The sequence below is a fragment of the Rhinoderma darwinii genome, chromosome 1 (genome assembly GCF_050947455.1).
Source record: "Rhinoderma darwinii isolate aRhiDar2 chromosome 1, aRhiDar2.hap1, whole genome shotgun sequence".
Classification (NCBI taxonomy): Eukaryota; Metazoa; Chordata; class Amphibia; order Anura; family Rhinodermatidae; genus Rhinoderma; species Rhinoderma darwinii.
The window spans coordinates 621,428,329-621,443,790 of NC_134687.1; the positions used below are offsets into that span (position 1 = coordinate 621,428,329).

Here is a 15,462-nt window from a genome sequence, read left to right on the forward strand (position 1 = left end):
TCAAAGGCTAGCAAGATCTTGTAGTGTAATAAGAGGCATGGACTTGCGGGACAGGGATGTAATATTACCACTTTACAAAGCATTAGTGAGGCCTCATCTAGAATATGCAGTTCAGTTCTGGGCTCCAGTTCATAGAAAGGATGCCCTGGAGTTGGAAAAAATACAAAGAAGAGCAACGAAGCTAATAAGGGGCATGGAGAATCTAAGTTATGAGGAAAGATTGAAAGAATTAAACCTCTTTAGCCTTGAAAGAGACGACTAAGGGGGGACATAATTAATTTATATAAATATATTAATGGCACATACAAAAAAGATGGTGAAATCCTGTTCCACGTAAAACCCCCTCAAAAAACAAGGGGGCACTCCCTCCGTCTGGAGAAAAAAAGGTTCAACCTGCAGAGGCGACAAGGCTTCTTTACTGTAAGAACGGTGAATTTATGGAATAGTCACCACAAGAGCCGTCACAGCAGGGACAGGAGATGCTGCAAAAAAGGGTTAGATCATTTCCTAGAACAAAAAAATATAAGCTCCTATGTGTAGACATTTTTACCTTCCCCTTTCCCATCCCTTGGTTGAACTTGATGGACATGTGTCTTTTTTCAACCGTACTAACTATGTAACACTAAGAAAGAATACAACACTCGCAGTTATGAGCCTGGAGCTCAGCTGTTAGGGGTGTGTCTGACAAGAAGCTTATCGACGGTTTCCAATAACAACCATCAGAATTGTGAATGTAGCTCTAGAGTATATACAAGCACACTAGATCAGGACAAGATAAGTAATGTAATGCGTTTACAAAGTGACTCCACAAGATTTTGGGCTGGGTCTGTGAGAATTTGTGCCCATTCAGCTGAAAGAGCACTTGTGAGGTCAGACACTGATGTTGGGGGAGGGGGCCTGGATCAGTCGACTTTCCAATTCATCCCAAAGCTGTTGGATGGGATTGGGTCCGGGCTCTGTATAGCCACTTGAGTTCCTCCACACCAAACTCATCAGCCCATATCTTTATGGATCGCATTGTGCGACTGGGGCACAGTTATGTTGGAACAGGAAAGGGCCAAACCCCAAACTGTTACCACAAAACTAGAAGCTACAATCATCTAAAACGTCTTTGTATGATGTGGCTTTAACATTACCCTTCATTGGAAATAAGGGGCCAAACCCTGAAAAACAGCCCCAGACTATTACCCTCCCTCTACCACTTGTTACAGTAGTCGATATGCATTCTGGTTGGTAGTGTTCTCCTGGTATCTGCCAAACCAAGATTCATCCATCAGGCTGCGAGATAGTGGGTCGCCATTCTGCCCTCCAAAGAACACGGTGCACCAGAATCCAGTGACGACGTGCTTTACACCACTTCAGCTGACGCTTGGCATTGTGATTGACCATGGAAACTGTTTTATGAAGCTCCAGATATACAGTTCTGGTGCTGATGTCACTTCCAGAGGCCGTGTGGACCTCTAGTGAGTGATATAATAGAGGATAAGCGACTTCATGCATCACACACGTCAGCCCTGCTCTGACTATGCGTGGACTACCGCTTCGTGGCAGAGCTGTTGTTACTCCTAGACACTTCCACTTCACAATAATAACACTTACGTGTGACCAGGGCAGATCTAGCAGACAATAATAGCACCTACAGGTGACCGGGCAGATCGATAAGATAAGAATAATAATAACAGTACTTACAGGTGACCGGGGCAGATCTAGCAGCTATTAATAGCACTTACAGTTGACCAGGACAGATTTATCAGATAAGACTTACAGGTGACCGGGGCAGATATAGCAGATAATAATAACACTTACAGGTGACTGGGCAGATCTAGCAGATAACACCACTTACAGGTGACCGGGCAGATCTAGCAGATAATAATACTTACAGATAATAATAGCACTTGGGCCAATCAAGCTGATTAGAAATTTTACAAGCTTACTCGTGGAAAAGGTGCAGCCTGCAAGTGAATTAAACTATCAAACAGCACAGGTTCAATGGAGGTATGATTTAAATGTTCCTACATTTACACATCACCTACTGCCCAAGGAGAACCAGTTTTTTTTTCCCTCCCCTATTTTAACCTCGTATTATTTACCTCACCTCCTGTAAAGCTGGCCACCAGACATGAGATAGACCATAGGCAGACCAAGGCCCAGCTAAGTTTTGTGAGCGCTTCGACAATCTGATATCTGTGGTGGTCATACACATAAGATTAACAGCAGATGTTAAGGAGGCCATAAACTTTACATAGCGGTCGACTGAAAGCTATTCCTCCAAACACATTTTAATTAGGGGAATAAGTCGCAGCCAAAAACCTGTAATCTCCTGCGGGATGAAATCCCACGTGCCCGAACCTTCTTTCCCCCAACACTTGCCTTTAGGCGGGATTCACACGACCGGGTCGTTCCCGAGCCCGAGTGTCGGCCGGTAAAATTGGCCATTTTGCCCGGCCGGTTTGCATAAAGTTTTGCACCCGTTCCGGGCAGATCTGGACAGTGACATCAGCGGCAACTCCTGAAGGGGAATCCCCATGTGCTCGGGGATTCCGCTTCAGGAGTTTCCCCTGATGTCACTGCCCAGATATGGACAGAGACATCAAGCGCTCTGTCCAGGAGCGGAATCCCCGAAAACACGGGGATTCCGCTCCTTCAAGGAGCTAAAGTGCGGCTAGCACATAGCAGAGCGGGGAGATACCTCCCCGCTCTGCTATAGTGGGGTCGCTACAGTAGTAGCAGCCGCAGCAGCTGCTAGCGGCGCCATCGAAGGTGTCGGCGGGCCAGGGCGCTTTTAAAACAAGCAGGGGAAGGGAGCCAGCGCAGCGCTCCCTCCACCTGCTGTACACCCCGGCCCTGCCACACAGTGTACAGCGATGCCATTCATCCGAATGGCATCAACTCCTCCTCCTCACATGCACTCTGCGCTGTGAGGAGGAGGAGATAGAGCGCAAGCTCCGGAAAACCCGGCCATCACTCGGGACACATCCCGGTGATGGCCGTGTATTACCCGGCCCCATAGACTTCTATGGGAGCCGGGCGCCCGGGCGAAGATGGAGCATGTCCCATTTTTTGACGGCCGGTTTTCCCGGCCGTCAAAAAATCGGTCGTGTGAATAGCCCCATTAGGGGTCTATTATTCCTAATGCAGCCGGGTGCCGGCCGATTTATGAACGGCCGGGAAACCCTGCCGTGTGAATGAGGCCTTAGGGAAGAGTCGGGACACCACTATGCACATTATTAAGCTGGATCTGCCACGGTTCTGTAGAGAAGTATCTCATGTCTATGGCCCGCTTTAGGGCCTTATTCACATTGTGTTTGCAGTGTACATTCAGCGCATATACTGACTTTGTCCATAGATCCCAATGGGTCTGATAGATACCTAAAGAGTTTCTTTTAACGTCTGCCAGGCTGGTATACATAGCTTAACTTTTTTTTTTTTTTTGCTGTATAGGAAAGTGAAGCCTTATATTTTTTGCACTGGAGGGGACGTATGCAACAGTATGGCAGATGTCAAGAGCATTTCCCAATATATATGTCAACTACAATGTGAATAGAGCCTTAGATTGTATCTGATCAAGGGAGTTTGCATCGGTTTTCTCCCACACTCCAAAGACATACAGATAGAATAGGACAGTGAGCCCCTCTGCAGACAGTGAGGGGGGCCATTTTCTGTACAGCGCTGCGGGATATGTTGGTGCTTTATAAGCAATATAAAGAAAACAAGAAGTGGTACTACAGTATGGAAGTCTTTCCGGAAAAAGCAAGCCACAAATGGATCACATTCTAGATTTAGATTTAATCAGGATTTATTCCATTTAGGGACAGAGAAAAAAACTTGATGTGTTCGGTGTTAAACCAGTTGGTTTTATTTACATAACTTCTGGTCTGATTGAAGAGTGCAGAATACAAAATATGGATGCGCTGCCGTCCTCCGATCCCGTCCAAGTGCTCGTTGTTTTCCACTATCGTCGGCTCGGTTCGAGGTAGTTTCCGAATAACCAGTTAAAAAAACGTCATCTCAAGGACTAGTTAAAACCTAACCTTTCTATTTTGGCTTGCAAAGATTTGAAGTTTCCTACGGCCGCTTGTACCGCCAGCGTGGGTTCCATTGAATGGAGCTCGACTAGATAGAGTGAGATGGCATCCAGACAGACCATGTTAAACAGCCGCCTAAAGGGAATAGATACTTCGGTTAGGCTCATAATCTTTAAAGGGGTATTCTGCTTACAAGTTATCCCCTATCTGTAGGTAACTTACTGATCGGTGGGTATCCGACAGCTGGCGCCCCCACTGTTTACGAGAACGGGGGCCCCGTACCCCCCGTTTGAACGGAGCGGCAGGTCACTCACGCGCACCGCCGCTCCATTCATTCTCTATGGGAGCGCCGGAGATAGCAGAGTGCAGCGTTTGGCTATTATCTCGTAAACGGTGGGGGTGCCAGCTGTCGGGCAGACACGCATCAGCAAGTTTCTCCCTTTCCTACGGATAGGGGGGTAACTTGTTGTAACCGGAATACCCCTTTAGGTTATATTTCAGTGTCAGCAAATGTTTTATTTTTTTTTGTATAATGAAAAAATATAGTTTTACAATTTACTTTCCGTAAAAATGCCACACTGTTTTCAAGATCTCTGCTTGCTGTTATTCAATAGGAGGTTTCATAGTTAAAGTGTAACTAAACTTTTGTAATGTCAGTGACATGTCAGAAGTTTTGAACCCAAGAGAACTGAGACCCCCACCGATCGATAAAACGAAGCGATCAGTTGAGCGATCTGTTCAGCTTTCGCCGGAAACCCAAGGTGTGTACGCACTCAATAGAAAGTCTATGAACCCGTACACCGCTCACTTAGATTTCCAAGGAATGTTGCGCAGAACCGATCAGAAACAAAGCGGCTCCGCTCTCACCCGAGTGCTTCTGCTTTGTTTTAGCGATCGGTGGGGTCTCAGTCTGACATGTCAAAAGTTTTATGAAAAGTTCAGTCACACTTTAAAATTAGTCCTGGTGATGTAATGGATGCACAGGTGCAGGGTTTGTTACAAGACACATCTGATAACTGTACTGTAAGAGCCGTGCACCTGGGTGATCATCACATGACCATGGGCAGAATTGTATCCACTAGAAGTAAACAATTAATGTTCCTATTGAAAGACAGCAAGCAGAGATCTTAAAACCTGAAAGTAGATTAGGAAATTGTATAACTTTTCATTATACAAGGAAGATTATTTATTGTATGAAACCAGAATACGCCTTTAATGGAAACAAAACTTTAAAAGGGACAGTAAACCTAGAAATGCCGGAAAAACCCACAAGGAATAAAATATTCACCAATTTCTCAGCCTGTAAATCTTTCTGCAGAAATGTGACCGCTGCAGGGAATATGTAGTATTATATGAACCCCACTCAAATCAGTGGGTGACAATGCAATACAAGGATGTGAAAGAGACCATGACGTTTATAATGGGGCATATCTATTTATTAAGACAATCTATTTAACCCCTTGAACTCCAAACCATTTTTGTTTTTTTTTCGATTTTCACTCCCCGCCTTCCATGAATGTAACTTTTTACTTTTCCGTCAATGGAGTGGTGGAAAGGCTTGGTTTTTTTTTTGCGGGAGGAGTTGTAGTTTGTATTAGCTTTTTAGATTTAAAGTGCCATATAATGTACTGGGAAACTGAAAGAAAAATTAAGGTGGGGTGGAATTGGTCAAAAACTGAGATTCCTCCATTTTTTGGGGTGTTTTGTATTTAAAGAGGCTCTGTCACCAGATTCTCAAATCCCTATCTCCTATTGCATGTGATCGGCGCTGCAATGTAGATAACAGTAACGTTTTTTTTTTGTTTTTTTAAAAACGTTCATTTTTGGCCAAGTTATGAGCTATTTTATATATATGCAAATGAGGTTTGAAATGGACAACTGGGCGTTTTTTCTTCCGTTATGTCCAACTGGGCGTGTATTGTGTTTTTAACTGGGCGTGTTTACATGTATGATGCTGACCAATCAGTGACCAGTCAGCATCATACACTCATCTCCATTGATTTACACAGCAGCGATGTGCAGCCACATACAGATTAACGTTAATCAAGTGTCCTGATAATGAATACACATGACCATCCAGCCTGGACGTCATGTGTATTCATTATCAAGACACTTCTGAATCTTTTCTGTGAGACTCCGGAAAGGGAAGCGAAATCTCGCGAGATTACGGAGGTAAACGAGATTTAGTTTCACTTGCTGCAAATCTCACAGAAAAGATTCAGAAGTGTCAGGATTCTGAATACACATGACGTCCAGGCTGGATTTCATGTGTATTCATTATCAGGACACTTGATTAACGTTAATCTCTGTGTATGTGGCTGAACATCGCTGCTGTGTAAATGAATGGAGATGAGTGTATGATGCTGACTGGTCACTGATTGGTCAGCGTCATACACGTAAACACGCCCAGTTAAAAACACAATACACGGCCAGTTGGACATAACGAAAAAAAAACGCCCAGTTGTCCATTTCAAAGCTCATTTGCATAAATATAAAATTGCTCATAACTTGGCCAAAAATGAACGTTTTTTAAATAAAAACACTTTACTGTTCTCTACATTGCAGCGCCGATCACATGCAATAGGAGATAGGGATTTGATAATCTGGTGACAGAGCCTCTTTAAGGCGTTCACCGTGCAGTGAAAACAACAAATTAACGTTATTCTGCGCTCAATACGACTACGGTACCACCAAATTTATATAGTTTTTTTTTTAATGTTTTGCTCCTTTTACAAAGAAAAAACTATTTGTTAAAAAAAATAATTAATTGTATTACCATATTCGGAGAGCCAGTACTTTTTCATTCTTTCGCCGATTGAGCGACGAAAGGGCTTATTTTTTGCGGTTTTGGTTTTTATTGGTACCATTGTTTGGCACATACGACCTTTTCATCACTTGTCACATTGTTTTTAGTGCCAAGTTGACCAAAAAACATACATTCTGGCGGTTTCATTTTTTTTTTTAGTTACGACGTTCACCGTGCGAGTTAAATAATGTTATATTGTAATAGTTCCGACTGTGACGGACGTTGCGATACCAGACTTTATGAAACTTTTTTTTACACTTTTTATTAGTCCCACCAGGGGATTTGAAGTAGCGATCGTCAAATTGCTGGTACAATACACTGCTCCTGTTAACGCCTGTCACAGAAAGGGCTTAACAGAGGCAGAAAGAAGGCCGACCTGGGGGTCTTCATTAGGCCCCCTGAGCTGCCATGACAACCGTGGGCACCCCGCGATCGCATCACTGGTGGACCAATGGGGTATTGGAGTGGGCTGTCCCCCTCTTCCTAACTGCTTAGATGCCGCGGTCGCTGTTGACCACGGAATCTAAGTGGTTAGACGACCAGGAACAGAGTGATCGCTGTTCCTGGCCTTCAGTCCAGAGTGTCAGCTGTAATACACAGCTGACACCTGCAGCGTATGGAGGGGGCTCAATGCATGAGCCCGCGCCGTACTTCAACCCCCGCACCATGAAGTCCCGGCACGTCGTGGTGCGTCAAGGGATTGATAAACAAACTGCTCACCTTTCATGTCTTTGAACTCTGTTGGGGTCCTGTGCATATCCAGACAGCAGCACGTGTATACATTCCAGCAGATGCAAAGGTTTCTTTATTCTGGTCCAAACCGGATCCTGCATATCAAGTAAAAGGCAAACAAATATAAAAGTTTAGCTTGGAGACACTTTTCAGATAAAGTTAAAGAATTCGCCCAGGTAAGGATGGCAGCATTTTATCCACTGAATGTGTAAAGGGCCAATGATCAGCTGAAAGAGCGCTTTTACGAACACTCGTTCCTGGTCATTGCTCTGTGTGAACAGCAAACGCTTGTTCATCGGCTGCTCGCACCTTGATGCGGCCCAGAAAAAATGGTCGCTAGTCGGCAACACATCTCCCTGTGTAAACAGAAAGATGTGCTACTGCCGTGATGGAAATGTATGGGATGAACGATTGTAGTAACGATTGTTCGTCCTCATACTAACAGATCATTGCTCCTGCTATCACGCAAGTGCACTTTTACCCCTTAGCGCCAGCTCACGTATATTTACGGGGCTGTGATCACTGCGCCCCAGCAGCAACGGCTGGATCAGAGAAAACTCAGATCCCGGCCGTTTAACTGTTGTGATGCCGCAATCAATAGCGATCATGGCATCACAAGGGAGCGGTGTTTTCTTTACTAGCTTATCAAGGGGATGAGTGTTTTATGGGAACGCCCAGCGATAACCCGAGTTATTCCATTAGGGTATACCTGAGGTAAACCCTAACAGCCACGTGTGCAGCAGTAATGCCCTGGAGTAAGTAGGTAGTTCAATTCATAATAAAAAAAAATACATTGAATAGTAAAAAAGTCTCCTTGTGGGAAAAATAAAATAAAAATGTAAAGAAAGTTGAATAAATTAATTTAAAAAAAAATACACACAAAAAAAAAACATTTTTCCTCAAAAACATTGAGAAAAAAAAAAGTAATTAAAAATAAATAAATAATAATTCAGCCCCGAAACGCATAAAGCAAGCCCCGAAACGCATAAATTACGGCTTAGGCCCCATGCACACGACCGTAGATATAAACCATCTGTAAATACTGTCCGTAAATACGGATCCGTAATCAGTTCTAGGCATCCGTAAATTACCCGCATATACGTAACGGTGTCCGTAAATACGGCCCGTAGTGCATCCGTATTTACAGATCCACAAAAAGAAGAAAACCACAAATGATGTGAACATCTGCAAACCGGTCGTCACCCAGCAACGCTTCCGTAATTATGGACAGATACACATCGGTAGCCGTCCATAATTACGGAAGCGCCCATAGATGTCTATGGGGAGTCCGTGGCGTAATTACGGACAAGTATAGGACATGTTCTATATTTTACAGATAATTTTTACGGAACGGACACCCATCCATAAAAATACGGAAAGGTGTCCGTAGCCCATATAAATGAATGAGTCCGTAATTATGGATGAAAATTACGACCGTGTGCATGGTGCCTTAGTGTGCTACTGAGTGAGCGAGCGAGTTCTTGCGTGCTAGCTAGTGAGTGTGCGCTAGCTAGTAAGCGTGGGTTAGCGAGTGTGTTTTTGCGTGTGGTCTACAGGAATCTTACCCTTTCTTTAAACAGGTGATCATATACTTCAAGCAACTTGGGAACGGACACATCGATCTCTTGCATGGTCAGTGATACAAATCCGACATCCCAGTTCAAGCTGCAGACATGTTTTTCCAGATTCTTTACTAAAAACTCTACAAAACCCAAAGAAAAGGAAATGAATAGACCGTAACACACACACACACGTCTATCGGCGCTAGCCAAATCACTTGTCCGCGGATTGGTCAGCAGATCTGTGCTTGCAGATTAGCCCCATTGCACGGAATCTGCGCCAATAATGAAACATGGTGCAGAATTTACAATACCCCATTCGTAAGCATTGCCATCTGAATGTCTGCGGATTGTGTTAGGATTTAGAAGCGGAATCCCCCTCTACATTCTGACTGTGTGTGAACATGGCCTTACAATAATTTTTTGTATTTTTAGTGATGAGGACTGGTGGCACATGACTGATATACAGGAGTATAGTGAGGGGGAAACTACGTCAACCACTGACTCCAGATCCTGCTTAGGAGGCGCAGGGGGTCTGGCTGACATTTCCCCTCCTCTCTGGCATCTGTGCTGGTGCCACCTGTCAATAAGAGTCACACCCTTGGGTATCCACAAGAGCAGAGCTTCTCAAACCGCGAGGCGCCCCCTAGCTGTTGGTTTTATATAGCAGTGATCGTAAGCGGCACACTCCTCTCCCGATGCAGTGATCTTTGGTTTTGCAACATAATTGACTCCTTTTTCTATTATGGAGCCGTATGTGCCACATGTAAGAGAACGGAAGCAGAAATACGAACCCATATTCCAGCATTTTGCCTCCATTGACTTGTCTTAGTAAAGTTTTAAGGCGATTAAAAAATAAATTTCTAGAAATAGCGGAGTCTTCATAGTAACGGAAAAAAATAAATCCCAATTAGGTTTTATTGTATTTCTAATGTTTCTTTTAACTTCTTGCGGACAAAGCTATTTTTATCTTTTCTGGCTTTTCACTATACACTACCGTTCAAAAGTTTAGGGTCACTTAGAAATTTCCTTATTTTTGAAAGAAATGCACAGTTTTTTTCAATGAAGATAACATTAAATTAATCAGAAATCCACTCTATACATTGTTAATGTGCTAAATGACTATTCTAGCTGCAAACGTCTGGTTTTTAATGCAATATCTACATAGGTGTATAGAGGCCCATTTCCAGCAACCATCACTCCAGTGTTCTAATGGTGCATTGTGTTTGCTAACTGTGTTAGAAGGCTAATGGATGATTAGAAAACCCTTGAAAACCCTTGTGCAATTATGTTAGCACCGCTGTAAACAGTTTTGCTGTTTAGAGGAGCTATAAAACTGACCTTCCTTTGAGCTAGTTGAGAATCTGGAGCATTACATTTGTGGGTTCGATTAAACTCTCAAAATTGCTAGAAAAAGAGAGCTTTCATGTGAAACTCGACAGTCTATTCTTGTTCTTAGAAATAAAGGCTATTCCATGCGAGAAATTGCCAAGAAACTGAAGATTTCCTACAACGGTGTGTACTACCCCCTTCAGAGGACAGCCCAAACAGGCTCTAACCAGAGTAGAAAGAGAAGTGGGAGGCCCCGCTGCACAACTGAGCAACAAGACAAGTACATTAGTCTCTAGTTTGAGAAATAGACGCCTCACAGGTCCTCAACTGGCAGCTTCATTAAATAGTACCCGCAAAACGCCAGTGTCAACGTCTACAGTGAAGAGGCGACTCCGGGATGCTGGCCTTCAGGGCAGAGTGGCAAAGAAAAAGCCATTTCTGAGACTGGCTAATAAAAGGAAAAGATTAATATGGGCAAAAGCACACAGACATTGGACAGAGGAAGATTGGAAAAAGTGTTATGGACAGACAAATCGAAGTTTGAGGTGTTTGGATCACACAGAAGAACATTTGTGAGATGCAGAACAACTGAAAAGATGCTGGAAGAGTGCCTGACGCCATCTGTCAAGCATGGTGGAGGTCATGTGATGGACTGGGGTTGCTTTGGTGCTGGTAAAGTGGGAGATTTGTACAAGGTAAAGGGATTTTGAATAAGGAAGGCTATCACTCCATTTTGCAATGCCATGCCATACCCTGTGGACAGCGCTTGATTGGAGCCAATTTCATCCTACAACAGGACAATGACCCAAAGTACACCTCCAAATTATGCAAGAACTATTTAGGGAAGAAGCCGGCAGCTGGTATTCTATCTGTAATGGAGTGGCCAGCGCAGTCACCAGATCTCAACCCCATAGAGCTGTTGTGGGAGCAGCTTGACCGTATGGTACGCAAGAAGTGCCCATCAAGCCAATCCAACTTGTGGGAGGGCCTTCTGGAAGCATGGGGTGAAATATCTCCCGATTACCTCAGCAAATTAACAGCTAGAATGCCAAAGGTCTGCAATGCTGTAATTGCTTCAAATGGAGCATTCCAAGACCAAAGCAAAGTCTGAAGGAGAAAATTATTATTTCAAATAAAAATCATTATTTCTAACCTTGTCAATGTCTTGACTACATTTTCTAGTCATTTTGCAACTCATTTGATAAATATAAGTGTGAGTTTTCATGGAAAACACAAAATTGTCTGGATGACCCCAAACTTTTGAACGGTAGTGTATGTCACTCAAACAGTATTATCCTCCCGAGCCGTCTATCTCCTGCTAATGAGAAATTCGCCGTAAATGAGCTCCCAGTGGGGTAAACCTACGTAATGCTTCTACAAGACTGGTTGAGGAAAAATAAACCAAGATCATTTAGGAGAGAACGATTATATAAAGGTTATTCCCATCTCGGACATTTGTGCCTTATCTACAAGATATGCTATAAGAGTCCGATAGATGAAAGTCGCATCTCTGGGACTCACACCTATCTCTAGAATGGAGCCCTCCTGACCCCTGACCTACCTTTTTGTCGCTGGACTCCAACCACTGACTTAGAAGGTTGCCTGCTTTTCCGGAAACAGCAGATCGCATTTTTCTACGCCATTTCCGTAATTTTCTTTCACTTCTATGGGAGATCCAAAAACAGCGCAGCAAATATAATCGTCTGTTTCCAGGAGATCGGTTCACCTTATATGTTAGTGGCCAAAGCTCAGCAGCAGAAGGCAGGATGGGGGGTCAAGGGGCTCCGTACGAGAGATAGGTGTGGGCATCAGAAGTGGGATAGATGCATCTATCGGACATTTATGCCATAGTCACAGGTTTTGCCATAAATGTCGGAGATGGGAAAACCCTTTAAGGCCTTTTTTTAAAAATGTTCTTAAAGAGGAAGTGAATGCAATACCAAAAGCTCAGCATCTCCTCCTCTATCCTGCGCTGGAGCATAGGTGACCTGACAAATTCACTATAACCTATTCACTGCCGAAGACAAATATAATATGTAATCTCTTTAGACGCTTGCCGCAAAATTGAATGGTCTGTTAGGGTTACACCGACCAATTTTGACCGTAACAACAAGCGCCGATCAACGAGACAGCTCGTTGATCGGTGCTGGTTTGCTCCTTTCGCAAGTAGCTCTGAGCAGTAATGAACGGGGATGAGCCACCATTACTACGATCGCTCGTCCCCATACATTTCTATCACGTCAGCAGCACATTTGGAAGATGTGCTGCCGACCACGATAATATTTTCTGCTGCATAAACGATACGATCAGTTGATGAACCAGCGTTTACTTGTTCATCGGCTGATCGTTGCCCTGATTACACAGAGCAATGATCGGAAAGGAGCGCTCGTTTTCCAGCGCATTTACCCGTGTAATAGGGCCTTTACGGTCATCTCTCTCCCTGTACAGCCTCCAGCGACCCCTGGGTCACCTGCATAACCAATCACCCCCTGCACCTAAATCAGATCATTTGACGTCTCCGTTGAGATATGTGCATGTAGACACAGACATAAGTTACGTGTTTGAACTCCCCACATCCTGAACTTACATTTTTCGGAGGTCATGTTCATCTCAGGCTCTGCTCTAGGCCGACATGTAGCCACAAACATGAATTTTTATGCAATTTTTTACATAACACAATTTGATGCAAAATTATATGAAGGCGCCCAGAAGTGTAAAGTGTTATGTGCCATTTTAACAATGTGTAAACTATCTACTTTCAGAAAATATATGGGTATCGGGGCGATAATACCTATACGGCCCCATGCACACGACCGTATTTTTCATCTGGAATTACGGACCCATTCATGTGCTACGGACACATTTCCATATTTTTACAGATGGGGGTCCGTGCCGTAGAAATGATAGAACATGTCCTATTTTTTTTTTTGTCACTAATTACTACACGGACGACTCTATTGGCGCTTCCTTAATTACGGACAGCTACGGATGTGCATCCGTAGCTGTCCGTAATTATGGAAGCACTGCTTTGCAACGCCAGGGGATTACGCTAGATTCCTCCCTGTTTTTTTGTGGATCCGTAAATACGGATGCATTACAGATGTACTACTGCAAATATGCGAATGATTTACAGATTACTATAAACGACTACGAATCCGCATTTACGGATGGATGAAAAATACTGTCGTGTGCATGGGGCCTTAGGCCTCATGCACACAGCCGTGCCTGTGATTGCGGGCACTGCCGGGCCGCCAGCGGCTGTGGACAGCCGCCCGCATTTTCGGCCCGTGCTCCCATACAAAGTCCCATCTTTTGCGGTATACTTCTACGGCCCGGACACCTTCCGGTAAATAACAGGAAGGTGTCCGTGGACAATAGAAGTGAATGTGTCCGCAATTACGGACTATTTTTACAGTCGTGTGCATGGGGCCTTAACGTGGGAAAAGAAAATTGCAGCAAATTTATCAGGGAATGGCGTAGTTTAAATAGTATGGCATGTATGACACACTTGGTACCCCAGTCATGGTTGTGCTACATTGCATAACGTTCATAAATACGGTGCCCGCTGCGGGAACTCCCTGCATACAGATCCCATTAAACTCAATAATAAACCTGTGAGAAGTAATGGAGGCTGAAAGTAGTCCGAATTTGGGATTTGGAGCGCTGTAACCAAATGTTGTTAAAATGCAGATATCAATCACAACCTCCGATACATGGGACGACTGGTCTCCATCACAGCGGGACCCTCTCTTACCATGTAGCTCCCTGCTCTCGTTTATAGAGGAGAGTCCCAAGAGGGAGACGTTCCCTTTAATAATGTCTAAGTGCCCTAATAAAGCGTATAGACATCGGTTGTCTTCGAGATGACAACCCCTATAAGATCATTAGCACATAAGTACTTCTACCATGCAAGGTTATTCAAAATCAAATATTCCATAAAAAGGTCTCTCTTACCCAGAGGAAAGTAGCGCGGTGTACTGGCGTAGATCTTGCCAAGCGAGGTCAGCTTCAGATTTAATACCTGCATCCGCTCGGCAGCGTTCATTGCTATGCTGTCGTTTAATTCTAAGGGAGCAACGCACATAGATTTAGAGTACATGCACGTCTAATGGGACAAAAAAAGTCCTAAATATTGCTTCTTACTGCCAATATTAAACGGCTATGTACATATATGTATATATAATCCTCTTTAGGGTGCCAATACCATTTTATATTGCGGATTTATGGAGGTGCCAGGGGTCAGACCCCGATTAATTACACATTGATGGCAAATCCTAAAGACAGGTGATCAATTTATTTTCCAGAAGTCCTTTAATCCCCTAACAGTCATACTAAAATTAGAAAAAAAACGTCCCAAGAGCGTCTTTTTTTATTTTAGATATCGAATTTGTGCCTCATGTAAATATAATTGGCACATAATTTGGGTTCCTTTAATGTGTTGCCCAATTTAGAAAACCCACTTGTATGCACCCTATTCGGGAACTGGAGTTAATAGAGGGGGGTCCTCTGTTTAGGATCCTTATCTCTTGGTCAGAGTGGAGATAAACAACGTCTCTCTCTCTGGATAGAATATGTGCTGCGTAATACTTGATTTCCCCTGTGGAGGCGCTGCAGGGAAATTAAACACTTACTGCCAGGTTTCCCCCACAGATCACAGCTGATCACTGGGGTCCCAGCAGGACAACACTTTGTGATCATCTTATTGTCAAGGGACCCTTCTAACAAGTAGGGATTTTGCAAAGCGGAGACCTCCTTTAATGTGTACTATTTTTACTGCAGTTTTGCTGCTAGCTCTGCTCTGGCAAAACCGTGTTGTCCAAGCCCAGGTTAGAGTAAATGTGTAGGATGGGGGTTCAGAAGGTTAACAAAAATAATACAAATATACCTCTCTCTATAATTTCTTCCCATAGACTCTGAACCAAGATGGGGTCGGAATGACCGGCACAGTGAATGATCGCTAGCTTGCACTCCGAAAGCTTGAATGGATCGGCAAAATCTCCATATAACT

General features: G+C 43.8%; 1 protein-coding gene across 2 annotated transcripts in view; it reads right to left on the reverse strand.

Moving 5' to 3' along the window:
- Positions 1-3,766: 3,766 nt before the first annotated feature.
- Positions 3,767-15,462, reverse strand: part of NUP155 (nucleoporin 155) — a 45,839-nt gene continuing 34,143 nt past the window's right edge. For both annotated transcript variants that reach the window (XM_075842111.1, XM_075842102.1), the window contains exons 31-35: positions 15,340-15,460; positions 14,409-14,519; positions 9,129-9,265; positions 7,552-7,658; positions 3,767-4,160 (exon numbers count right to left, since the gene is read on the reverse strand). In XM_075842111.1, coding sequence (XP_075698226.1) covers positions 4,016-4,160; positions 7,552-7,658; positions 9,129-9,265; positions 14,409-14,519; positions 15,340-15,460 — 621 coding nt within the window. In that variant the 3' untranslated portion in view covers positions 3,767-4,015. The remainder of the gene's footprint in view (positions 4,161-7,551; positions 7,659-9,128; positions 9,266-14,408; positions 14,520-15,339; positions 15,461-15,462) is intronic.